General features: G+C 32.6%; 1 protein-coding gene across 2 annotated transcripts in view; it reads right to left on the bottom strand.

The window, feature by feature from the left end:
• Positions 1-27,942, bottom strand: part of LOC144972887 (DNA-dependent protein kinase catalytic subunit-like) — a 108,187-nt gene that overhangs the window by 67,108 nt on the left and 13,137 nt on the right. For both annotated transcript variants that reach the window (XM_078914670.1, XM_078914671.1), the window contains exons 10-37: positions 23,659-23,810; positions 23,398-23,490; positions 23,092-23,151; positions 22,577-22,672; positions 22,147-22,229; positions 21,583-21,667; positions 21,153-21,321; positions 20,126-20,289; positions 18,994-19,110; positions 18,349-18,482; positions 17,246-17,329; positions 16,506-16,581; positions 15,923-16,033; positions 13,765-13,884; positions 12,269-12,425; positions 11,692-11,795; positions 11,061-11,253; positions 10,384-10,595; positions 9,662-9,769; positions 8,376-8,474; positions 7,622-7,749; positions 6,670-6,764; positions 5,506-5,614; positions 4,858-4,982; positions 2,722-2,791; positions 1,959-2,137; positions 1,567-1,708; positions 953-1,031 (exon numbers count right to left, since the gene is read on the bottom strand). In XM_078914670.1, the coding sequence (XP_078770796.1) occupies positions 953-1,031; positions 1,567-1,708; positions 1,959-2,137; positions 2,722-2,791; positions 4,858-4,982; positions 5,506-5,614; positions 6,670-6,764; positions 7,622-7,749; positions 8,376-8,474; positions 9,662-9,769; positions 10,384-10,595; positions 11,061-11,253; positions 11,692-11,795; positions 12,269-12,425; positions 13,765-13,884; positions 15,923-16,033; positions 16,506-16,581; positions 17,246-17,329; positions 18,349-18,482; positions 18,994-19,110; positions 20,126-20,289; positions 21,153-21,321; positions 21,583-21,667; positions 22,147-22,229; positions 22,577-22,672; positions 23,092-23,151; positions 23,398-23,490; positions 23,659-23,810 (3,344 nt within the window). The remainder of the gene's footprint in view (positions 1-952; positions 1,032-1,566; positions 1,709-1,958; positions 2,138-2,721; positions 2,792-4,857; positions 4,983-5,505; positions 5,615-6,669; positions 6,765-7,621; positions 7,750-8,375; positions 8,475-9,661; positions 9,770-10,383; positions 10,596-11,060; positions 11,254-11,691; positions 11,796-12,268; positions 12,426-13,764; positions 13,885-15,922; positions 16,034-16,505; positions 16,582-17,245; positions 17,330-18,348; positions 18,483-18,993; positions 19,111-20,125; positions 20,290-21,152; positions 21,322-21,582; positions 21,668-22,146; positions 22,230-22,576; positions 22,673-23,091; positions 23,152-23,397; positions 23,491-23,658; positions 23,811-27,942) is intronic.

Here is a 27,942-nt window from a genome sequence, read left to right on the forward strand (position 1 = left end):
ATACCAAACTCGTAATGTTTCGGTCTTAATCTTCAGCTAATAACAAAAACAATTTTTAAAAATTACTACATCACTTAAAATCCAGACAGATGGCAGAGAAATATTTGGCATGTCTTGTCCGTAAGTAATAGGATCTTGTCTTTGTTATTAACTGGAGCCTGAAACATTCCGTATTTGGTATTTTGTTCTTCTTCCAAACTGTTATATTCATTTTTGTTCATTATCCAGCTTAAGTAATAAGCAATTATCTCTGTCTATTTAAGATGACAGAAAACGGTATAAATTTAATCTGGCTCGATAGGCCTTCTAGATATGATCTTATCCTATTTAAGGCTCAATAAGAGCACGTTATTCACTTTTGTCAATCACTGTCTTCGACAAATCCTCAAGTTGAAATGGTTTGACAAAGTGCCAAATGCTGACCTGTGGACAAGAACAAACCAGAGCAAATGGTGTCCAAGTCAGATGCAGAAAAGGGCAATGGATTGGCCATGCCCAGTGGAAAGAGCCCTGTAATATAATCAAGCAGGCTCTCGAATGGAGCCCAAAGGGAAAGAGGAAACAGGGTCGTCCAAACAGACATGGAGGAGAAGCCTTCACCAAGCTTTGTGCGTCTCCGATCTTACTTGGAATGAGGCAAAGGTCTGTGCAAAGGACAGAAGAAGATGGAAGACTGCTGTTGAGGCCCTATGCTTCACCAGGAGCCAAGAGGCGTAAGTCAAGTAAGTCATTATATATTCACAATAAAGCATGACATATAACATTCATAAAAACCATTTTACAAATCGCCAAACATAATGAAAACAATCATATCTACGTGATAATGTAAAATAAAATCCAACAAATACAGCACTGAAGGATCACTTAAGTAATTTTTACCATATTGGATTTTTATTTTTAAAGCTTATAAAAGTTGAATAGAAAACTGCTTCATAGATCAATATTGAATCACCTTGTTGATACTACTTGCATGTTTTCTTAGGAGGATTGTCAAAAAATTCCACAACCGGATGATCAAGGTACATTTTCCCCTGCAATAAATTACCAAAATAAATAAAGAAGTCAAAGATTAAATTATAAAAGTTGAGTCATATAAACATGCTTTCATTGAGAAGAAGTTTCTTAAAATGTAAATATAAATCATTTTTTATTATCCTGATCATTGACTGCCAAGAATAGGCATGACAAGGAAGACTTGTTTAAAAATATATCCTCTCTCCTCCTCCCCCCCTCCCCAACGCAGGGCAACACAAATTTGGCTGTTCATGCTCGGCTAAGGACCCTAACAAGGACCAGGGCAAACCCAAGTAATCTCCTTCCAGGACAAGGACAGGGGCAAAATGTCGAAAGACCCATCCCAGGTTAAATAGATAGTGCATATTACAAGCACAAAATATTATCAACAATTTCCTCATTTCAGTTTATTCTTGTTAAAATGCATATATTTATTTTTGGACTACTACTAATAATATTCCCCTTTGTGATCTTAACATAAAGAATAGCATTGAACATGATGCATATTTGTATAAATGCCTTTCATAAGTGTAAATATGACAATCCATTTACCTTGAAAATTCTTCTATTTCCAGGGGAGTAAAAAGCAACACTTGTGAGCCTTTCGACGCCAAAACATCCAGCCCATTCAATGCCACTTTGTCCAAAAAGAATAAAAGGCTCTGAAAAACACGACTTTGATCTGATCCTTTTTCTGAAGCAGCCACGTCATGGCAGGATGACAAAACCAGGAAAGAGAAACAAAAACGATAGGTGGGTGTTTATTGCTTTTTTTTTTTTGGCGGGGGGGTGTAATCTAGAACAAGAATTGATGATGTTGATGATGATGATGATGATGATGATGATAATGATGATGATGATGATGATGGCGGTGGTGGTAGTGATGGTGGTGGTGATGATGATGACAATGATTAAGTTTATAAAATACATAACAGACTACATACCACTGAATATTTGTACAGGAGACAAGAGATCTTGATCAAACAGCCAACAATAACAGTCTAAAGCAGCTAGGAGATTATCCATCCATTTCACTGCCTTAGAAAAGGTCAATTGTCCACTAACACTTGATAGATTGGGAACTGCCAGAATTCCTTTCGTAACATCACCTCCGCCTTCAAATCTAAATCAAGATTTTAAATTTTAGAATAGAAATGAATTGGTTAAATACAGTTTGAATAAAATATGGAGAAGAGTATAAACATTTTTAAAAACCCTACTTCTAAGGTCTTTTTAATCATGTCATATTCTCAAAGTAAGGAATCATTACTAGAAATGATGAATCCTTGAAGAGAAAAGAGCGGGAAAGGAGCTAATCATGTCTCAAATCTTTTTTTTTTTAACTAAAATAATTTTTTTTTAATAACAGTATAAATAAATCAAAATACCACAGCTTTTGGTTGGATTATGATTGACCAGATTAAAGATGTTTGTTTATTTTCTTAATATACAACATCAATATAGTTACACATTAGATCTTTTATTTTTAGGTAAAACCTATGTTTCTTTGTTTAAAAAAAAAAAGGTTTCATCAAAAATGAATTTCTTTCAAGCATGAAAATTTAAAAAAACAAAAAAAAAAACGTAGTTAAAATTGTTTGAGGGCTAGAATAAAAGGTATTTTGTACTTTTGCATTTGGAATTCAGAACCTGTTTCTCGTTCCCAAAGTGACATTTTCAGGTACAGTAATTATTTTGTAGTATTACCTTTCAATGAAATACCTGGCACCTCCATTCTTGTATAAAACTTTGAAATAATCAGATGGGGATTTAATTCCTGGGGGTCAAAACAAAGAGTTATAAATTTCAATTCTTTACCTGATGGCATTTAAAAATGGGATCAAAATAAAGTCAAAAATCATCATGTTTCATTAGACATAGCAAACTGTGTTGAAGATCAATTTGTTTTGACTACAACAAACGTGTCCAACGCCATTCAATACATGTGATTCAAAATAATATAGGTAGTGTACATAACATGAAGCAATAACCACAAAGGATTAAACATAAGAGAAATAATAACTAGAATTGGAAAAAAGATGGAACTAAAATCATGGTATGATAGACACAATTATAAGAACATAAAAAATAGTAGGTATCTTGTTGACATTGATGGGAGTCCTGGGGAAAAGGGCTATTCCTGTTGAGAGTCTGATTAAAGAAAATTTAGGTAATCAGTACATATTCATACTGTCGAACTTATTTAACAGAAACAAACAAAACTTGCCGAGCGAGATAGAATATTTTCAAAATTTCACAAGCCATTACGAAGAATAAAAATTATGATAAGAATAAATAAATACAAAATGTATCAATTTTTTTTAAACAGGCAAAAAAAATGTTTTAAAATCCAGCAGATTTTCCCATTTCTTGTAAAGTCAGAGACAATATATTACTATTAATTCTACTATTGCTTTTATTTCCATTTGTTCATTGTTTCATTACAAAATTATACAAATACATGTTAAATGCTTATTTATTCGTTCTTGAAATTCACATTTGCAAAACCAATTTCCTTTTGGATGGACAGAGTTTATTTATCATTGTTATCATTTATTTTTATTATTATTATCATCATCATCATCATCATCATCATCATCATCATCATCATGATTATTATTATTATTATTATTATTATATTATTATTATTATTATTATTATTATTATTATTATTATTATATTATTATTATTATTATTATTATTATTATTATTTTATTATTATTAATATTATTATTACTATTATTATTATTATTATTATTATTATTATTATATTATTATTATTATTATTATTTATTATTATTATTATTATATTATCTTAACATTCATGAAAACAACTGCTAAAGATTTAACAAATATGACTGAATTCAAGCAAGCAAGTGTAATGTAATGTAATTGTTACATTATCATTGAAAAAAAAAAAGTTAAATTGTGTAATAGAGAAAAGTTGATTCTCTTGGTACAGTTACCTATTGTTCTTTGGTACACTCCAGGGTTAGGGCCCTCTATTGACTTTCAAAAGATTTTCTTGGAAGTTAGTGTACATCTTGGATTTCAGGTATCCCCCATATACCAAAAAGAAAAATTGAGGGAGGTATGTAAGATCCTGGCTCTAAACAAACACATTTCAGAGTTTCTCTCACAGTACAGAGAGTTGTTCCATCTTTCATTGCTATTGAATCAGGTGTGTTATATTTTCGCCAGTTGAGTTGTTTTCATGGACCCTCTTAATACATTGGTTTATTCTCCAATCAAGTAAACAACAAATTAGTGAAGAAACTTTAACATTTTTTTAAAAAGGAAAGTTTTTGAATTTCTCCATTTAAATAATTTTCTTCAAACCAGTTTTGTCATAGCTTCGTGAAAATCTTTAAAACCACTTTTTTCTATTCTAAATCTAATCCTTTGATTTTGATTTTTATTTCAACACTTTTTTAAATATCATCATACAATAGCTATATGTGTTTGTAGTGTAGTGAAATAAAGAATATTCTGCATGCAATGAACATTTCGGCTTTAATGTCTCGTGATTATCTTATGATCATGTTGCATCCATTTTTCATTTTAATTATCTTTGACAGACAAAAATGACTCCTTTTCTATTTTAAGAGGTTGCTATTTTCAACTTTTCATTACAGAACACTGTTCTTGTTATTTTACTGTGGTGAAAAAAATGTGCAATTAGTCTATATTGCCATATCAAATAATGCCCCTGACAATCATCTAAGATTTTTTTTCAAATGGTTACTTCCTCAATGTTACAATTTTTAAAATTTTTGATCATACCAAATCATCAATTATTCTAATTCTCATATTTTATCATATTTGAGTCATTTTCAAACTTACCAGGTAAAAGAGTACAGAGTTTGAAGACCATCTTCATACTAGTATGTCGGCATTCTGTCTCAGGACGTCCACATTGTCTGGTAAGCCAGCGCACAGCATATTCCAACTTACGACTGTTCCATGAGCTATAAAGGACAAGTGATGAATTAAATCACACGTAAAAAAGTGAAAAAATTGCTCTTTAAACCCATAGGGACCCAAACATATGTATATAAACAGCATTTTTTTCTTCTTTATATTATGACCATTCTATATTTAGACCTAAAAAAAGCACCCCTCACCACTAAATTAATATTTAATATTAAAAAAACATTGAAAACATCAACGGTATCACTGTGACATGAGAGTCCATAAGCATAGACTCTATGTGTGTACTTCATGGACTTCCTAGAGGCAATTTTAATCTGTTCATCGTACAAAAAAGTGTATGAGCAGAGATCAGATGAATAAAAAGTAGTCTGCTCTTCTTCACCTTGAATGACGATGTTACAATTACCTAAAGCTGAAAACCATAGAGAATGAGGAGAACTTCCGAATTTTTAGATTGAAGAAGTGAAAGGCCTTCAGTAAAGTAGGTTGACTAAAATTTAATGTGTAAACGTAAACGTAATTTAATTACGTTTAAATAACAAACAAATATAATCTCACCTAGGTTCAGGCCTTTGTTTTTCTCCAGGGTCGGTCTTCAGCATGTCAGCCTTTACAATCATAATGCGCTCTAAATGAATCAGAGCATTGACACATTGCTCTTGAGTGCCTGAGAAAAACAACCAAGTCATAATGTAGTAAAGAATAGAGTATATTGTATTTTATAATTTGCTCGACTCCTGATATTATTTGTAACTTGTTTAACCTATTTTTCCCTCCTTTTTTTTTTTCTTGTTCAAGTAATATTGTCTTACGTACCCTAATCAGTTGGGTAAGTTTAGTTTAAAAATTTAAACAGTCCTTGCAATATTTTAGAGGTCATATCTGCCCTAAAGAAAAAGGCAAATGATACAGAATATACAGACATTTAGGTAATAAATATGAACATTTAATATAGTGCATTTGACAGATTCATTAAGAGAGAATAGGATAATCCAGGTATCGACCACAGTGTGCACTGCAATGTGAGCAAGAAGTTTCTAGGCCACAGACAAAAAGAGAGCCTAAACAGGGCTTGAATCTGGTCCATCAAGTGTTTATTTGTCTGTTTTTAGGAATTCACAGTGCTTACGATACTATTAAACTTAGAGCAATATAAGGTAAGATAATGAAATAGTCCAAAAATTTAGACTCAGGTTACAAACACCAAGTGAAAAAACTAAAACGAAGGGTGTATGTTCAATAGAAATCATTAGATCCAAGAGCAATATATCCCTGTAGCAAGTATGAACCCGTATGAACCCATCTAAAAGTTGATCACTGACAATGCTGCAGAATGCCAGCCAAAAACGACACACTTAGATAGTTTTATAATAAATATAGTAAAGAACCTAAAAATAACATAAAATGTAGAGATAATTAACCCAAAAAAAATTATTTCTCACAACAAAAAATAATCCATCTTTTTCACTCTCAGAAAATGATTCCGGACAAGGCCCAGGTGAAACCAAATGGTCCAATTCCAGAACAAGGATAAAAGGCACATGGAAAGAATGGGTGATTTAGTCTATGGACTGGTGAAAAATGTATTGGCTCAGAGGCCGCCAGCATTCCCTCACCCTTAGGGGACTTTTACCCATCACCCATCAGGTGTTAGTGTGATGTCTTATCCATTCAGCTATCTATATGTACGAAACTTTTGCTAGTTAGTCAAGAAGTATGTACCTAGATATTTAGGGTCTTTATGAGCCATGGCCAGACTGTCCACAAAGTGAACCAAAATGTCAAATGTAAATCTGCTCACTAGTTCATTCTCCTCCCTGAAAGAAAGAAGATAGGATTAGACATCGCATGAAAATTATTTCTCTTTATTAGAACATGTTCCCATTAAAAACAGGTTACTTTTGAATCAATAACTGTTAATATTTGAAACATAATATCAATGGTTTTGTTATAATCTTTTCCCACCTTTTACATCCTTTAATTTCTAAGCAAATCTCTGTATCTACTCATCTCTATTTTTGAAAAAGGTGAGGGGAGGGGGGTGGGGGGGGGGGGTCTTAACAAAACACAGCATCAACATAATCCATCAACTACTTTTTAAGAATAGAGTTGCCAATAGCCCTACAGAAGATTGATGGAGATAATTCTCAATTGGTAAAGAAGCTATTCTCTATATTTTTAGAGACACGCCCATTCTGGTGGGTGGTATACAGTGTCTCAAATGGTGTTTGATAACATCTGTAGTATGAAGGATGATCTTTTCAAATTCTGCTCTGTTTCTGTTGAGCAAACAATGACCAGTTCTTGGCTGAAATATGTGTAGCTCTCCTGCTTTCTGATTCTCATTCATTGAAGGCGATTTGACCCTGTATAATTATACACAGTTCAGACAGTTTCTCTTTTTATAATATATCTGGCAATTTTTGAGTTTCAGATGACTCTAGCTGATTTGTCTGGCATACTTGTTTAGCTAACTCGTTGTAATGAGATGTTAGTTAATTTGAGTACCAAAAAGTATATAATTTAAGGAGAAGGAACATTTACATGATTATACATGTGCTTACTGTTTCTGACATCAAATCATAACTCTAATTAGTTAATTGACTTCACAATTACTTAACTTCTATCACAGATCACTTAGTACTCAAATTATGATTACATATGTTTCCGTTACCTGAAAACCATGTAGATATTATTGAATGCAAGGGCAGCTCCAAAACGTTTGAACGCATTTGGGTGTAGAGAAAAACTAAACATTCTTTTCATGACTGACTTGGCGTTGATTGGGTTGTTTTTAGCAGCCTAAAAAAAATAACAATAGAAAATTATTGAATCTTTATTTCATCAAATCAAAATAACCAAATTGTTGGTCATTTTTTTTTTTTTTTTTTTTGGCAAACCATCTATAATTGAGATTATATAGTCAGAGACACACAATGTGTTAAAGTGAATTTTGTTTACACCACATTTCTTTCATGTTTTGATTTATATAATGTTATGCTCATGACCGTTTGTGTTGACATTTTCATAGATATGAATCAAGATTTTTATCTCATATCGTAAACAAAAATATGTTATTAATAGCAAAATTTCCCAAAATTTTGATGAAGACTAGGTAACTAAATCGATTTGTGAGTTTTCTAAAATAGGTTCCAATAAATGCTTAAGGCACGATTCAACTCCTATGTAATAAAAAAAAATCAAATGTAACTGCTGACTTCAGTCTTTTTCTCAAAATAAAAATTATTGTACGACACACACACACACACACACACAGACACACACACACACAGACACACACACACACACACACACACACACACACACATATCCATACATACATACACACTTGAATGATAGCTGACACACGTGTAATTCATGTGAGGAAGGAAGATCAGTAAACGGGTGATAATAAAAAAGAAAAAGACCTTTTTAGAAATCTGTTTAAGGGACCAGTGTAAGAATTCCTTCAGACATCTGGCACTAAAGTCTCTTAGGGCCATATCACTCTGCTGAATCACTCCATCCTGTAATAAAATTGAAATAGAGTAAATTCTTTACATACTTCGCTATAATGACTAATAATAATAATAATAATAATAATAATAATAATAATAATAATAATAATAATAATAATAATAATAATAATAATAATAATAATGATAATAATAATATATACTTTATTCATCTGAAAAAATGGAAATTTGTTTACAGATGTGGCATGCATAAAAATATATAAACACAATGTTGAGAGTCTATGGCGACAATGTACTATATATATAAATGCAAATGTACAAAAATGTAAAAAATATACAACCAAGAACCAATAGCGACACTTTATATATTAATTTGATAAATTGAGATAGACCATACCTCTGGCCTCTAGTCCGAACTTGTGTGTGTATATTTAAAAAATAGTATTTAATTTAAATCACAGTTGCGCGTAGTAGAAATGATCTATTTAACTGTGGTAGGTACAATAAAAATCCCGTTTCAAACCTAGGATTATCCTCTGATTTGTTCTTACTGTGTTTTCGAGAGAACAAATTAAATGGTAGGTAAAAGAGCTTTTGCGTCCCCTGACCCCTCATTTGAAATAATTTACCCTTTGAAATAAAAAAAAATTCCAAATCCCTTGGCATTCAAAAGTACGCGAAAACATTATTTTAGCAAACATTTCTCAGAATGTGTACATTTATAATATTTGTTGTTTATTTTCTAACCCTATTATTGATGTGTGTTGATGTTATTGACAAGTTGATTGATATATGTCTAAATCTAACAGTCTAATGATGGGTTTTGTAAAGTGCCTAAAGCTTATATTGCATCAGAAGATAGCAAGCACTACATTAACGTACATTATCATTATTATTATTGTCACTATTATTATCATCTTACAGCAAGATAACAAAAATGATCTATTTAAACAAAGAACAATTCTGTCACCTGTGACAAGATTGGGCAATTGATCTAAAATTGGCATCTTTTTTTTTTCTTATTCAGATTGACAAATTTATTGATTTCCAGCATTTATTTTTAAAAAGAATCATTATTTTCATATGTTCATAATAAAAGTAGGAAGAAAACAATGATGGAATATGAAATAATGTATCTACCTACATACACAAAGGAGGTTTCAAATTTTATCATATGCTTGAAGAGCATAAAAGATAAAATCAGTTGTATAGACTTCAATGTTAATTCAGACACTTACATAGATAGTGTCTAATAGAGCCATGGTTTCTGGGCTTTCAGCCATCTTGTTACTGGTGAACCAGTGAATCAGTTGCATTACCAAAGGTCGGAAAAGGTCTTGACACACCTAAAGTAGACAGTGCAAAGAAACTTTTTTTTTAATCATAGGACTAGAGAAATTTCCATCAACAATTTATTTAATGCATTTACACAGAAAGTTTAGTTGTAAACAGGAATATCTTCCCAAGAAACATGTTATTCGCTTTTAGATCAACACTTAAGTAAAACATGAATTGTCTTGAACACCAAAAGATTGATAGCGTTCCACCCCCACCCCCATCCCACCCCCCCCCCCCCCCCCCCCTCCTTCTCCAAAATAAGAAGGGTTTTTTTTTATTTAAAAAAAAATAAATTCTAAAAACAACAATCAAATTGTTCCATCTAAAAATAATAAAATGTGTAGTAAAACAGAGTATGTAACACACACAGTCTGTGCATTCATATTAAGTATTTCTCATCTAGGAATCAAAACTGTTAGCAATGGGAAAAAGAAAAAGGGAATTCATTTTAAAATCTCGAGACACAATCATCCAGAATTATGAGATCTGGTTGAAAATAACCTGTTCTTGGGATCCGTTTGAAGATTCTATAATGATAAAGGCTTTATTTCTAATCATTTCCCCACAATAAAAAATTCCCACCAATGTCATTTTCACAGTTAATTTCTCCATTCTTTTCTACCTGCTCCACATCACATGCCAAGCTGAGCAGGGGAGGGAACAGTTTCTGGTAGAGAAGCTCCATGGGATAGCGTTGCTGGGCCTCTCCAGGCATCTGCACCCCACGCCCAACTGCATACAAGATCAAAGAGTGAAGCAGCTCACATGCTGCGACTTTTGTTGGCCTGTCACTTGATGTTCGAGCCAGATGGACTATTCTAGGCAGAAAGGGATCTGGATATTTGAGAGAAAAAAAAAATTAAATACTATTATTAAAGTCGAAAAATGTGAGAATTATTATATTATATATAATAATAATAATCAAAATCCCTGCACTGTACAGAAGTCACCACCAACTGTATTCAAATGCCATCAATATTTCAATTAATAGCAAGAATACTCTTGGAATCAGTTTTGTAAGGAAAATTAAATTAGATTTCATTTCGTATATTAACATTTTTGTTGTGAATCTCCATCATTGTGGATACTGATTTAAAGAAGAAAAAAAACTAACAAAAAGAAAAGAAAAAAAAACAAAGAAATATATCAGAAATAACAGGAAAACAAAAAGGTTTCACGTGGGCTATTTTTGTTTTGATAATTTTGACGATAAACAAATTGAACCTTTTATTTAGAATAATTTACAGCATAAAATGTTTAGTTGTTATTTTATTTAGGGTAAGAACTGTTGAAAATTACCAAAGTAGATGGTGGGTTTCATATCAAAGAATGGAAAGTCAAAACGCAGATGTTCCTTTGAGTCCCAAGCAATTGCTTCCTCACTAATAATGTGGTCAGTGTGAGCAAGTAAATTATGATTGGTGCTTCCTCCCAAGGATCCAAGATAGATAAGGATGCGGTGTTTCACAGTTGACAACAGACTTTCTGAGGTCTGAAAAGTAATGAACAATTCATCATAATTTAAATGATATATAAAAGAATACTAAAAAAAAAAAAGAAGAGAAATATCTATTTTTAAAAGAACAATAAATGATAAGCAGGAAGAAGAAGAAGAAGAAGAAGAAGAAGAAGAAGAAGAAGAAGAAGAAGAAGAAGAAGAAGAAGAAGAAGAAGAAGAAGAAGAAGAAGAAGAAGAAGAAAAACATCGTGATATAATAACAATATACGATCATGAATTACAAAACTTCAAAAATATGATCTTCATATGATTTAAGCAATTAATAAATTGTAGAATGAATCAATAGGATTGAGAAATAAATGTGTTAAACTGATTCAGTGTTTGTTGCCATTGAAAAACAATGCAGTCCAAATCAGAAAAGCAAAAAGAAAAAAAAGAAGAGAATGTTTAAACTAATTCGCATATTCCCACCAATTTTTCAACAGTTTTCTTTTCATTCAAGAGTCTCATCGGTATCCTTTTCTTGGACTTTTTGCTAAATTGAGCTGTTGCATCAGGAATAGCTTCATCAGGGGCTAAGAATAAGAAAAAAGAAAAATGTATAGTTTTATAAAAATGCTTTTTTTTAAATCTATCTTTTGCAACATTTCATTATTATTATCATTATTATTATTATCATTATTATTAATATTAATATTATTATTATTATTATTATTATTATTATTATTATTATTATTATTATTATTATTATTATTATTATTATTATGTTAACAAGAATCAAACAAGTCCAAAGAGCAAATTGGGAGTAAATAATCGTGCTTAAGGAAATAAATGCCTTAAGCAGGGGTCAATTATATTGCAATGCCTAAACCATTCTGCCACCTCGTCAAATAATAGAATGTGTAATGATGGTTATATTGCACATTTACTGATAGGTATGAACGGGTATAAAAGGTTCAACATTTATTCTTTAATTAACAGGATGTGTAGAAGAGATAATGTACACATTTAAAGAGATATAAAATATCATAACTTATTACACAATTACCGTTCTCCTCAGTTTGAAGATAAGGATCAAGACATGGTAGAATATCAGCATAATAAGGCTCCAAAAGTGAGTTTGGTAGGTTTTCTTTCCAGGATTCAAGCGCCTCTAAGCCAACAAGAGCCAAGGGTAAGTAACTAAGGCCAATAGCAAAGGTTTTCTGAGAATTGAAAGTGAAAATTGTGATAAATACATTGTGAAAAATGTAGACAAGGGATCGTTTATATAATTTGTGGAACTTATAAAAGATAATGATAAGAAACAACAAACATCCAAGACATTGAGATATAAAAGACTTCATCTTAGAATCAATTCTATTAATCAATTCATTTATATGTTAATTTTTCAATTGATTAGTTATCATCAATTTTATCAATCAACTCATTAATTCTAGTGATTCAATTTTTTTTTCTCATAATTCCTCTTTTTAAACTACTCATTGATCTATTTATCAATTCATCCAATTTATTTCAATAATCTATTTCTTTTTCTAATGGTGTAAAATAAAAGAGATACATTTAGCAGTATTTTCTCCATTGAATGCTACCTTTAGTCATTTTTTTTTTAATTGCGCACATAAGAGCACAGCCATTATGAGAAAGAAAAAAAGCAATTTATTGCACTAGCAAAACCGTAGCACCACAACTATCTTGAATGAAGAAGCAATTAATGATCTTCAGGATGCTTGGTGAACCTATCTGTGTTGTATAAATCTATTATCCATCTACAGTCACATCTCTCCAATCCGAACACCTCCGTTTCCAGCATTTTGTCAGGATTACAGAGACTTCTGGATAGTGAAATCAGTCCCAAAAGTGTACAAATAAAGAAGAAAAAATCTGTCCCCAGGCTACCTGTCCGGATAATGGAGACATCTGGACTGTGGAGTTCCAGATTAGAGAGAGATGCAACAGTATGTATTTAATGATTCATTTATTATTCATTCATTTAATTATTTATTCATTTATCTACTCATAGTAATTATTTATTCTTTTCCTTTTTACCACTTTTCTCTTTAAATTTCTTCTAACTGGAGTATGAATGGTATCGAACATAGATTTTCAGTTAAATTTTTTTCCAGTTCACTCGACAATCGTCAAAAAAAATTAAAAATTCTTGTCCTTGCAAGCAAAGTTATCTAAATAAAATGATTTAAAAATTGGAAATAGACGCAAATCCAAGATGAAACCTAGATAGAGTGACACAGAGGAACATACATACTCGCTGCTTAAATTTGTGTCTATTTCATATTTGTAAACTTGATGAAATAGAGTTCCTCGCAACATGTGACTATTTCTTTTTGAGAAATATAAACATTTTCTACATTACAAGCTGCATTATAGGACATCTATTTGTCAAAGTCCTCTTACAGTATCCATCACAAAATGTAGCAAGGTACTCATTTAACATCGGAGTTGAGTGGGGTAATGTGTATTTGTTGCCTTACAAAAGAACACAGTACCCATTCAGCAGCAAACATATTTTTTTTAAAAACGTACCTGTAATGCTGGTATGATGTCAGTCATCAAGTCTAAAATGATTTCTTTAGGCATAGCTAAGATCAGTGTCAGACAAGAAGCCAAAAGATCATCCTTGTATTGCTTGATTCGAACTAGAACCTGTGAGGTATGACATTTTTAATCATAACTAATTAATGCTAGGATGTAAGATAAAATATGATGCAAGTGGTGAGAATTCGAGAGGATGGAAACAGAAAAGAGAGATATTCATCCTTTTGCCTTCATTTCAACTTTTAAAAATATATATAATTGTTTTCAACACAGTTTTAAAGTCATCTGAGCTTACAAAAATAAAAACAAAACAAAAAGGAAACTATGGGATTGTTAAAGATTATACATCTAGCACCAAAGAAAGGTTGGACAAAATGGACAAGTTCAAACAGTACAGAAGTAGATCAAATAAGTTATTTATCCTAATGCACAGTTACAGGTTCTCACCAAGAGGGATTCACTCATAAACTCAAATCAAACTAAAGGCGACTTAGAATATCCATCCTCTCAGCAAAAGAATTTGGGTAAGGATTGAGCATAACAAACTATCCTCATTCAGAACAAGGACATAACAAAGGGGAAAAGTATACAGTGGGATAGAAAAACAGCAAAAGTAAACCAATATCGAATTCCTTGGCTCAGGGGACAGGGTTTTTTTTTTTATAAGATCTCAACTGGTAGTGAATATATAGTGATCGAATCTGACGACTTATAAAAACATATGTTAAACAAAGACAAAAATCACAATCGAGGTAATACAATCTCTTGGGGGACCCGATAGCTCAAGTGGTAGAGCACTCACTTCACATGCAAAGAGACTGAGATTGATCCCGGGTGAAGTCGAAATTTTAATTTCTGACCCTCTTGCCACCCAGCAGTGGTAGTTGGGTCTATTAGATCTGGTCGAAAGTACTTTGTGATAGACTAGCGTCTCATCCAAAGAGTAGGAAGCAATTGCTGTTGTCCATTTCATACTATAGAAAAAGTAGTCCTTCAGAGACATTAGGCCAATGGAGCTGGAGTTTATCCCAGTTTATATAGCATGAAATGGACAAAAGCAATGGCTTGCTGTCATTTAGATAAGACACAGGTCAATCGCAAAGATCAAACAGACCCAGCTATTTAATCACTGCTGGGTGGACAGGGGGTCAGAACAAAATCTAGACAATACCCTTTGCATGTGATGCGAGTGCTCTACTAACTGAACTATCAGGACCCCTTTTAAAACCAGGATAAACTTAGGCTCGGGGTCTAATGGCCCTAATGACTACTAATACATTCTCACTTTAAGAACACATTAAGAACACATTAGCTTTCTTTTACAAATAAATTAAGCAAATGAGAATAAAACCATTGAGTACATACCATTTTAGAAATTAAAAACTTAACTATGTACTTTTCAAAATTATCTGCAATAACAATTCCCACTTGCAATAACACAAAAATGCTGCCTTAATCTATGGCTCTGGAAGAAAATGAAAATAAAGAGTATCACAAAATATAGATGGTGGTTGACATTTCAGGCTTCACCTTTCTTTGAAGAGGTACAAAATGAACAATAAATATATAGAGAAAGAAATATATCTAACTTTTGACCCAGTTTGAACGTAAAATTTGATTTTGAAAAAACAGAACCCTGAAACATCAATCGTTATCACTGTTTTGTGTTAATGGAGTTTCACAATACAATATTCATTTTCATATTATAGCATTGATATACTTAAAGAAGAATGTCGCAAAAATGTCTGTGAAAGCATCAGTGAGATGCGCAAGAGTGAAAACTGGTCGCCATTACATGAAAAATGCACAATCAAAAAAAACAAAACAGAGTCCTCTTTAAGGCCCATCAGGGATTGACAACTATTCCAAATGATAGCCTTATCCAAATGAAAGACCACAGCACTCATACCAGGTCCCACAGTCATGAGTTAATGCTCATATCAACTCGTTTTTTCGAAGCAGTATCAGAATATGGAAAATATTTTTTTAAATCAATGGCCAAATTGAATTTGACTGAGAAATCAATAAAATCAAAATGAAAAATTAGGCACTTACACTCTCACCACACTCACAGTCAAGATGTTTGATGCACAGAGTTGCGACTTAATGACAAGAAAAAGACAATATAAGTCAAACTTTTTCTGACCTCCTTTGAGAATCTTTTGATCAGCTCGCATGTCAATATTTTCTCAGCATTTTTTGATGGCTGACTTCTCTCCTCAAATGTTGTCTTTGGCAATTCCAATTCTCCCATGCCCTGAAATGATGAAACAATTCATTGAAACATTCAAACAGTTCTAAAAAGATGATAATTTTTCCATTAAAATCTAACTATGAAATAAGTTATCATATTCTCACAGTTAGAAATATGTTGCCAGGCAATACTTCTCTCAAACACTATATTAAGCATGAGCTCTGTGTCCGTCAATAACTGTTGTCAGATGCTAAAAGTTCATTTATCTAGCATGACTTGTGCAAATATTACCTATATCCTATTTACCGTGTACCATATTTGTACAATACAAATCACAAATCAAATTATGTGATTGTGATGCCTGATATTAGGCCATTAAGAATAGGTTTGAAAGAGAAACAATAAAGCTATTACAAAGTTGAGAGGAAATGTGTCCCAAAATATCACAAGGAGTTTCTTGACTTATATAAAGGCGGTCGCTTTTTTAAAAAAAGAAAAAAACTTACAGAATAACGCTTGTAAAATATGTTATTACCTCAAAGTAGTTTATTTTTCTGGCGACTGTGACAGCAACTGTGAGAAGTTTATACAGCCCGCTAACAAGTGGATTTCTGGAAAAACAGTGAAATTTTAATCCGTTACTGATTCAAGCTTAAAATATGCAGAAAAATATCATTTCGTAAATAATTATGGCTGATGGGTAGCACAAGCATTTGAGATTATTATAATCTTGTTATCATTATGATTATTATTAATTATTATTATTATTACTATTATTATTATTATTATTATTATTATTATTATTATTATTATTATTATTATTATTATCACTATTGGGGAGATCCTTTTTACACAAACTTCATCCAACCTATAGGAAATGTTAAATTAGTAATCTCCCCCCCCCCCCACCTCCTCTTCATGAGGTCCCAATATTGTCTTTGTCCAACATTAATATACAAATGTCTTAATTCTCTCGTGTTCACATGATTGGGCAAACAAATAAATTTTGTTCAATTTTCAATCATATATGTTGAAAAAGTTTTTTAAAACTTCATGAGGCTGAACAAGTATATTGAGCCCAAAATGTCTGTGTTAGGTATTTTGCTCTTTTTTGAAGCAGTTATAACCATTATTGTTCACTGCTCAGTATTCCCCTTGTCTAACCTTGTTATTATATTGTCCACCAGGAAAATAAATAGTGGCTTAATGCTTTATAAATGAAATAATTATTTAAAACTGTCAAAAATTCAAGGGTTGAAAAACATCTCATCTCACCTCGTGGCCAAAACAATCAAAGATTGACAGAATGTGTAAATCCATGGATAAAACAAGCGGCAGTGGTCATTTACTAATAAATCTCTAAAAGAGGGGGTGGGAAACGTGGGGGGGGGGGGGGGGAGAGAAAATAAGCAAAAAAAAAGAAAACTCAGATTTGAAAATTTTACAAATATATACATTATAACAGTAGCATTGGCATATTTCTTGCAATTCCAATTTTTACTAAGATCGGTGTGAGGATTAGGGATATCATTTATTACAGATTATGTTCCTTAGTAGTGTCCAAAACAGTGAACACTATCAAGAGGACAGTGCACATGTAAACACTATTTTCTTGGGGTTTGATGGTTTCTATGAGTGAACAAAGCTAACAAAATTAAACAATTCATAAAAACAACAAACCACAACAATAATATATCAGTCCCATGTGGAACGGTCTTTGTAATTATTTGTTGTCTGAATTTAGTAGATAGTACATGCACTCAATAGCATTTTACTTTTTTTTTGTTTTGTTTTTTTTTTGTTCCTTTTCTTTTATATTTCTGAGATTTAAGAACAGTATACAAAACGCTCCTAAATATTGATATTTTGATCATTTGTCAATTTAAATCCACTGGCGTCTTAGCAGAAATTACACAAATTTAGGATCAGCAGATGACAGTTCTTGTAATTTGTCTCAGTGTTATTCTTATCCTCTTCTTGTTGACACTTAGGGGCAGTGTGGCTCAACAGTACGGTATTCGCTTCATACCCTAAAGGTACTGAGTTCGATCACCCGCAACTGCGTGTGTGGCCTTGAACAAGTCATCCTGCCCTAACTCAATTTGCGCTGCACTGCGGCTGACACCTGGGTTATTCCAGTCTTCTTTTGGAATAGAACCTAGAGACAAATTTCCCCTATGTGATGAATAAAGGGAATTTTATTTTATTTTATTTTTAAATTCACTTAATGAAAAAATGTGTAAATTAGTAAAAATTCAACTTTATCACCTTTAACAACAATGAGAGAGTGAGTGTGACCTTCACATTCTCTTCTCTTAAGGCATACTAGTATATACAAAAAAAAAATTATATATATATAGAGGAAGTTAGTACAATACCTGCAAAGGTCCACCATATTAATTAATACTTGGAAATCCACTGGCTTCTTAGCAGCAATTCCAAATGTCGGATCAGCAGATGACAGTTCTTGTAATGTGTCATCAGCGTCATTCTTATCCTCTTCTTGTTGACACTTGATTAGAACAGTTTAAAGCGATAAAAATAGATAATTTCAATGATGGAAAACAAGATTATGACAATGAAACAAGATAAAGGGTAATACTCTTGAGAGAGAGAGAGAGAGAGAGAGAGAGAGAGAGAGAGAGAGAGAGAGAGAGAGAGAGAGAGAGAGAGAGAGAAAGAGAGAAAAGAGAGAGAGAGAAAGAGATACCTCATCCTCCTTCTCCTTCTTCAGATACCACCACCACCACCACCACCACCACCACCACCTCTCCTCCTCCTCCTCCTCCTCCTCCTCCTCCCTCCTCCTCCTCCTCCTCCTCCTCCTCCTTCTTCTTCTTCTTCTTCTTCTTCTTCTTCTTCTTCTTCTTCTTCTTCTTCTTCTTCTTCTTCTTCTTCTCCTTCTTCTTCTTCTTCTTCAGTTTCATATCATACTTCTTTTGTTTGCTCATCTATATTTTCAAAATTGTATTTTAAAATAATGATATTATGTATTCAGTCACTTTTGTGTCTTAAAATCTTACCTTAGCATTTAAATCCAGCTTTGAAAGAATCTTTAAAACCGAGGCAATTATTTCATTATAAATATTTTCTGCAAGGTTTTGTCTATCCGCCAAAGTGAAATCTTCATGAGCTAATTCCTGGAGAGAAATGTTTTGTTTCAGATATGAAAACAATCATATTAGAACATTTGTCAACTTTACACCACAATGATACTCCACAGCATATTTAAGCATTGCCCCTTAAGACATAATTAGTTGTTAGTTTTTAGGGCTTTTACGTGCTTGAGACACTTATAGGTCATATCAGCACCAGTAAAAAAGAGGATGATAGAGGAAAAGTTGATATGAAGTTAAAAGCACAAAAATAAGTAAGACAGAGAAGACTGGTTCAAATAGGGAACTGAGAATTCCACAAGCAATCCATCAATATGCCTATTTTGATATTCCTAAAAGTCCCATCCAGGCAAAAGTAAAGGAGCCAGCTATGAAGAATACAATCAAATGCTTCCAAAGTACAATAAATTCAAAACTAATAACTATAATAGTAGAAAGTACATAATAGAGAGACAATAGAGACGAAGGAAAACATCACCTCTAAAAAACAGGAACTATACATTTGACTGCTTGCCTCTCAAACAAGAACCAAGACCAGGAATAACATACCGAGCAATCTCAATCCAGAACAATGACAGTAAGCAACATGGAAGAGGAAAACTGATCTAGGGGGATAAAAGCAAAAGTCACCTCTCGCTCACCATGGTAGATCAGATGACCTCACCCAGAAAGACATAATTTATTTAAGCATTTAAATCACTTATAAACTGAAAATGTAATAAACAACATCAGATCGATTCTTTTAAATGTCTAAAATGAAAACTTTAAATTTTAAAATGTATTTATAGCAATCAAATTATCTATCCCATACTAAATAGGAAGAAAATTAAACAACTTACAAACTTCAATAGCAAAGAAAAAGGTACCACTGAAAACATTATCTTTTATCAATGTTGAGATCTTTAAAAATATAATACACAAATAACTATGCAAATGAAAATATGAATAAATAAATCAAATAAATAAATAAAGAGTTGTATATTAAAAGCACGGACGAAAACGAGGACAAGAAAAAGAAATATTTCATAGTGAGAAACACCTTGGTATTTGTGCTATTCAGTAGTCCTTTCCAGAAAGGCATAAAATCCTTGTAAGAAATCTGTTTCTCATATTCATCTGTGATGGCTTCCGGTACTCCTGTTTCTGTCTGAGCTGATTCATAAGATGTGCGATGTGAGCATGTCCTAATCAGGCCTTGATAAACTAGAGAAAAAGTTGAGATATACACATTTATAGGAAAAGTGATCCATGATTCAGAGTTTGCCAAAGCAGATTTTTTAAATTTATTTTTTTTATAAGTTCTTTTCCCTTTTAGTTTTTAGCTGATTTTTTGAGGAATGCTTTTTTAAACTTATATTTTTTCGTTATTACTTAATCTCTACCTGCTCTATGACAGTATATTTTTAGATTTTTTATCTTAAATCACAGCATTGCATCCTCATCTTCATTTCCACATTTAAAAAAAATATAGCTGTGACATAAAGCATTGCTACCATATTAGTCTATTTCTAAGTAAAGATAAACAACTGTAAATAAATGGTCCTGTATATGCTGAATCATGACCATTATTCATGTTCTCAGAGATTTACAAATAGTATGCTCATTTTAGTTAAATATTCTCCGTCGTACATTTGATAAAAAAAAAAATATATATATTTTAATGATAACAGATAAATTTCTTGCTAACCACTCTTGTTTCGTTCTTGTATATTCAATTATAAGCAACCATCTATAATTTAATTGAAATCAAATATTACTGCAAACAGGTTCTTTATCAGCGACACCTCAGACTTACACCAAAAATTAAAAATCAAGGTATCAAGGTTCAAAGTATATTTAAAAAAAAAAAAAAATAAAAAAAAAATTATTGCTCTTTAGGTTTAAAGACAATACTTACCTTTTTATAAATGTAGAGTTAAGAAGTTTGTTTAGCTTTATTATTTTTTTGGGATTTTTTCCTGGTTTGTTTTTTGTTTGTTTTGTTTTTGTTTTGTTTTTTTTTTGGGGGGGAGGGGGGAGTGAATCAAATATATTATAAAAGCATGTTGTTTCTCTCAAATCCTGACCTGTGGCATGGAGAACAGTGTGATAAACAGTAGCCTTCTCTGCCATGGTTAGCATTAGGCGAAGCCAGGTTGTGATATAAGTGTACTGCTGGGCCTTTGTGACAGTAGGGAACTTTTCAAGAACAAGAATCAATAACCGCTCCAGAATTACACAGTATGAAATGGATATCTGGATGAGAAGAAAAAAGTTAGAAATAAAAAATATCACTGAAATGGGAGGATCATGCTATTGGTTAAATTACACTGATCAAAGAAATACATGATGTAAAATCTTCATCCTTCATTTAATAATAGAAATATGGGAAATGGTACATTCCACTCTACAACATGGTGAAATATTAACAATTTTTAACTTAGAAACTATGAAAAATCTTGTCTTAATTTAATGTTATTCATATTTTGTTATAGTTTAACTAAATAAATATCTTACTGAATCCAGTTGTCTGATAATGTTAGCCAATGCTTTGAGGTAATTTGGAAGGGACAAGAATCGATCTTCTGCCTCTGAACTTGGACTAGTAAGAATAAAAATTGTATAAAAAATAAACACATGTTATTTTCTTAAAGTAAAAATGAAAGTATCATTTTGTTGACGGATGGTTTTCAAAAGATACAAGTGAAGAAATTATATATGGAATAAAGAAATATTCACAGGAATCTACATATCTTAAAGTGGTAAAAAATCGATTACTAATTTTTAAAAATCTTAGTTCTGTGCCTTTAGAAAAAAAAGGCAAAATCTAATCACCACTATCTGTCTTTATGACAAACAACCATAGACAAATGAAATCATTTTTCATCCATGGACTCTCCCTTTCCATTTACTGAGTGAAAATGATTACAACTTTGGATACTAAATCAGGATGAGCTTGATGGCCATCCTAACTCATTTCAAAATCATCCTTTTCATTTAGTTATGTTATTTTGGGGGAAAAAGGCAATCATACATGACATACATTTCTTAAATTTAAAATCAGCATAACCATAACCTTACCTTAGAAACTGATGCTCACACATGCTGATTACTTCTCCCAACATGAATTGCGTGTCTGATTCAGACAAGAATGATCGGCATGGCTGTTGAAAATAAAAGGCATGTTTTATTAATATTTGTAGGGGAAGTGGAGAAAACGGTGTAACAATCAAAACAATAAAATTATGAATAAAATGAAACAAGATTTTGTAGCCATGGTAAGAAATAGACAAGAAAAATTCTCAAGTGAAAATTTTCAGGGGAGAAAAACCATTATGGGACATTCTTGTTTGTTTCTGTTCTTTGTTGTTTTCGTTTTTCTTTCCTTTTTGTCAGATGAGTACATAATATTTGGAATAATTTGATAACAGTTCACAAACATTGCAGCTTGACTTTCAAAAAAAAAGTTAAGACAATGCAACAAGGAAAAATTGAGCCACAATGTACTTACCGCAGCGAGCAGTCCATATCCTGTGACAGCCATGGACACATGCTTGGGGGTGGAATCTTTGTTTTTCATAACGTTGCGAAAGTTCAGAAGAAAAAACTGAGTGTAAAGAAGAGACAGCAAAATAATGTTACCATTTATTCAAATATTTCCAATCCGTAAATAACATAAAATGTGTGTGACAATTAGATTTATTAGATGATTGTATTTCATATTTTTCTTTCTAATTTGACACATATAAAGATTTTCATTTTGCACTTGTGACTATTCCCGATTGTTTTAACAGGTGACAATAGAAAACACATTGGTTCGTTGAATAATTCATCTGTATTAAATTCAGTAATTAGATATAATTGTCTCTTTGCAGACATACAAGCAACAAGCACCATTATTAGTAACAGAGTCTGAATTGCAAATGTCAATTAAGAGGTTCCATAGACATTTAATAAGTTCTTATTCCACTAAAAATGGATAAATGAGATTGGTGGATAAATCTTGCATGTTAAAAAAGAACCAACCTTAAAAATTGCACCTTCTTTGGTCCCCTCTTTAGCCCTTTCCACGAGGGCAGTTGAAATCTGCAGAGATTGAATACTATTTTGAGCTTCCAGAAAAAAAAAAGTAAAACAGAATTTGCATTCTATATTTTGAAATCCTTTCCAACTGGTGAAAACAAACCTTTTATCAAAGAGTATATTAAATACATTACTTAAAATACAAGAGATGAATAGAAAATAATTCATACTGACAACATCTTAGCAATGAAAAAAATCTTCCTGGTTAAAATTTTATTTTTGTAATTATAAGACATTAAATTTGCTCACCTCTTTTAAAAATGATGTCAGAGCTGCTAATCCCATGTGAAGCAAATCTCTATTGTGGTGTCGACACCAACTATCCAGCTTTTCAAATAGTGCCTTTAGAAAAAGTGATATAAATATATATTTATATATATGTATATATATAATGAAAGAATGATATTATTTGAGACTCTTATACAACACTAATACAATACCTTAAAATAGGGGAGACAATGATGCAACTATTACTATTGAATAATCAATTTAAAAAGAAGTCCTACTTACTTGATAATCATCAAGTAGGTATGGCCTGAACTGTTCAGCGTGCTTTGCTATGAGTTTGAGTCCTGCTCTAGGAACTTCATACCGCGTAAAGGGAACCTTTGGATCAATAGCCATTCTCACGTATTTGAAGATCTCATATGAGTATTTTGAATCTAAAAAGTATAGGATATAAAAACTGAAAATATTTGTATTTGTATATTAAAGATTAGTAGTCATTGTTCTGCAGAAAGCAATCAGCTATAAATCCAAATAAATTCTCTCTCAATAAATTCAGTGCTGTGGGAAATAAAAGAAAAAATGAAAAGAATTGACAAAGTCTTGATTGAAACAGTATTCAGAGCTCATCGCTTCTCACAAGAGCTCAAAAAAATTTTAAAAACCCTAAAAATCATAAGATGTCATCTTCCAAGCATTCCAATGAGGTATAAAAATATTCCTTAAACAAATTTAAGAAGTAAGCAGAAATCACCAATGCTGTCTTATCAACTCCGTCCTCACTTTAAAAAAAAAAATGTTTTTAATTGAAAAAAAATCGTTATTTTTTTCCCTTTTGAAAAAAATAAAACATTAAATTTGTCTGTCCAACTGTGTAATATTAAAAATAGTTATAAATGTTTACCCCGTGCCCCATTAGGTTTATCTGACCACTGCATGCTCTTGCTACTCCCCACCTACCGCCCTGTTTTTAAACGTGTAAAACCAGTAAAGAAAAGTGTACAGATCTGGAACGGAAGTGTGTGTGAAGATTTGCGTGGTTGTTTTGAATGCACTGACTGGAATGTTTTTATCGAATCATGTGATAGTGTGGATGAGCTGAATGACTGTGTGAGTGAGTATTTAAAATTCTGTGAACAGCTAGTGTCTTGTAAAAAAGAAATAAAATATTATCCTAACAACAAGCCTTGGATAACAAAAGATCTAAAACTTTTATTGAACCAAAAGAAAACTCTCTATACTAGTGGAAACAAAAAAGATCTGAAAACAAAACAAAAAGAGATAAAGAGGGTAATGTCTAGTTGTAGAGACAAGTACAAAAATAAAATTGAAAAATGCTTTTCTTCTGGGGATATACGGGACACGTGGCGGGGGCTTAAAACTGCTGTGAACTATAATCCAAAGCCCACGATTATATCAGAAGATATCAAAATTGAAACTTTAAATAAATTTTATTCACGTTTCGACACAGCAAACAAATTTGATATTGAAAATGAAAAACATAAATTAGACAGGGCTTTGGAAGATGAAATGGCTGTTGAGGTCAGTGAAGAGGAAAAGAGATTCGTATTTTCGAAACTAAACGAGAGGAAGGCTGCTGGGCCGGATGGATTGAAAGGAAAACTATTAAAAGAATGTGCCCACCAGCTTTCCCCCATTTATACACATATTTTTAACTGGTCCCTCCAATGCGTTTCAATCCCTGAAATTTGGAAAACTTCGAAAATTATTCCTGTTCCAAAAAAAGAAAAACTTGAAACTATGAACGATCTCAGACCTGTTGCACTGACTTCAATAGTCATGAAATCTTTAGAAAAACTTGTTCTTGTTAAAATTAGGAATCAGTTTATGCCATTGAGTGATAGTCATCAATTTGCTTACAAACCAGGACGTGGCGTAGAGGATGCCATTTTGCTGTTTACAAACAACATCTACAGGCATCTAGATCACGCTAGGAGCTATTGCAGATTGCTTTTTGCAGATTTTTCTTCAGCGTTCAATACAATGCAACCTCAGTTGGTTGTTCAAAAATTGACTAGTCTGAATTTAAACAAGTATATAATTGCTTGGGTGCTCGAATTTCTTACGGAGAGAGCACAATATGTTCAATTAGGGCAAAACAAATCTTCCTGTATAACTACAAATACTGGCGCTCCTCAAGGTTGTGTATTGTCCCCTGTATTATTCACAATATACACGAATGACTGTAGAAGTCAAAACCTGAGTGTACCTTTAATAAAGTTTGCAGATGACACCGCTCTTCAAGGCCTCATAACAAATGGCAACGAAGTGGCTTATAGGCAAGAAATTGATAGATTTGTGTCTTGGTGTGATGCCCACCACCTAGAGCTTAACATAAGCAAGACAAAGGAGCTAGTGATTGACTTTAGGAGAGTGAAGGAACCGATAGAACCGTTAAAATTAAAGGACCAATTCGTCCAGCGAGTTCCTCACTACAAATACCTTGGTGTAACAATTGATGACAGGCTCAAGTGGGATGAACACTTGAAAATAATTAGGCATAAGATGTGCAGACGTACATATTTTTTATCGAAACTCTCTCAGTTTAGAATAGATAAAACCCTCTGCACATTATTTTATAGAGCAGTAATCGAAAGTGTTTTGTCATTTTGTATAACAGCTTGGGGAGGCAATTGCTTAGCAGTGGAAAGGAACAAAATAAATTCAAATATTAAAAAATCCATTAAACGCTATATAAATGATGTTGACGATGTAGATCTTTTATACGAGAAATTTTGTATAAATAAAATAACTAAAATATTAAATGACCAGTATCATCCACTAAGACCATCAATTATTATGTCAGAAAGAAGTGGCCGCCCTTTCTCTATTTCAACGAAAACAGAGAGACACCGAAAATCTTTTCTGCCGTCCAGTATTAGGCTTTATAACAACAAGCAATAATCATTTTATATAATTATTTCTCATTTTTACTTTTTAAAAAAATAAATATTAATTTATTAATTTATTTGTTTTGCAATCTTTTCAATTTTCAATTTATAGTGACAGTTTTAACTATTTTACAGTGTTGAAATTATTCATATTATAAAGCGCAGCTCTGGTTATAGAGCTGCTCCTTTTTTATATATATACATCCTATTTCCATTGTATTTTTATCTTATGTGTAAATTGTAACACGTCTGTACAAAAAATTTCCTTTTTGGGATGCAATAAAGTATTATTATTATTATTATTATTATTATCATAAAATGATGATGTAAATATAACTTTACCAATTGGTCTCTTGCTGGATTAATTTTGTGATTATGATTCTCTGTTATCAATCATTTCATCATCACAAGTGACCATCATGTCCCTAACAAACCCGTCTGTATAACCGACCCTGTTATCTTTCTCGCCCTCTTGCCATCCATCTTTCTTGATGCTAAATCAATTCTACGAGGGCTCTTTCAGAAATAACCGAAAAATGCCCATTGCTCAGCAACCAGTGGAGATTTTTTAATTCTGTAAACGACATGATATTCCTTATTTCCTTACGGATATTCCCAGAAATTATGAAGTGCATCATTTTGCACAATGAATTTCTAGACGATTTTAAAGATGGCGGCCCACCTTGAAACTTGGTCAAAGGAGGAAATCAGAGCTGTCATACGTTTTTTGAACGCCAAAAGTCTGAATCCTACCGAAATTCATAAAGAACTTCAGAGTGTATATGGTGAGCATGTTATAAGCCGTACACAAGTCTATCACTGGTGTAATTTGTTTGAAGCCGGCCATTCGACTTGACAGACAGGGAAGGGAGAGGGCGTTTGATAACTGCGACGTCAGAAGACAATGTGAAGCGAGTTGATGAGCTTATTCGTCAAGACAGGAGTTGAAACTTCATGAAATCGCAAGCAGTCTTGAAATTTCGGAAACTTCTGCCCATAGAATTGTATTTGATGAACTTGGCTACAGAAAAGTCTGCGCAAGATTGGTTCCTAAGCAATTGACAGACAATCATAAAGAACAAAGATTGGACATCTGCAGGGAACTTTTGAGAAGACGCAAGATCTCACGCAGGGTTCACAGGCATACTGCCAATGCCGGCGGAGACTTTCTAGGGTACGATGTGACTTTTCTTGACAGCATAGTCACCGGTGATGAGACTTGGTTGCACCATTGCACCCCAGAAACAAAGCAAGATTCGATGACATGGAAACATCCATCCTCACCTGTCGCAAAGAAATTCAAAGTCATGCGGTCAGCAAAGAAAATAATGGGAACTGTTTTCTGGGACAGTCGTGGTGTTATTCTGTTCGAAACCTTACAACCTGGAGAAACAATCAATGCTGCAAGGTACTGCCAAACTCTTGACAAGCTTAGGGAGGCCATTCGCAGAAAGCGCCCTGGGCAGTTGACCAACGGGGTCATTTTGCAACACGACAACGCTACACCCCACACAGCACGAGTGACGCAAGGTTGGCTAGAGAAATATGGATGGGAGATTTTGCCACACCCACCACACAGTCCAGACCTCGCACCATCTGATTATCACCTCTTTGGGCCACTGAAACGTGAGCTGGCAGGAAAGCGCTTTGATGTCGA

The sequence above is a fragment of the Berghia stephanieae genome, chromosome 5 (genome assembly GCF_034508935.2).
Source record: "Berghia stephanieae isolate SIO BIC M18660-M18661 chromosome 5, UCSD_Bste_1.3, whole genome shotgun sequence".
NCBI classification, from domain to species: Eukaryota; Metazoa; Mollusca; class Gastropoda; order Nudibranchia; family Aeolidiidae; genus Berghia; species Berghia stephanieae.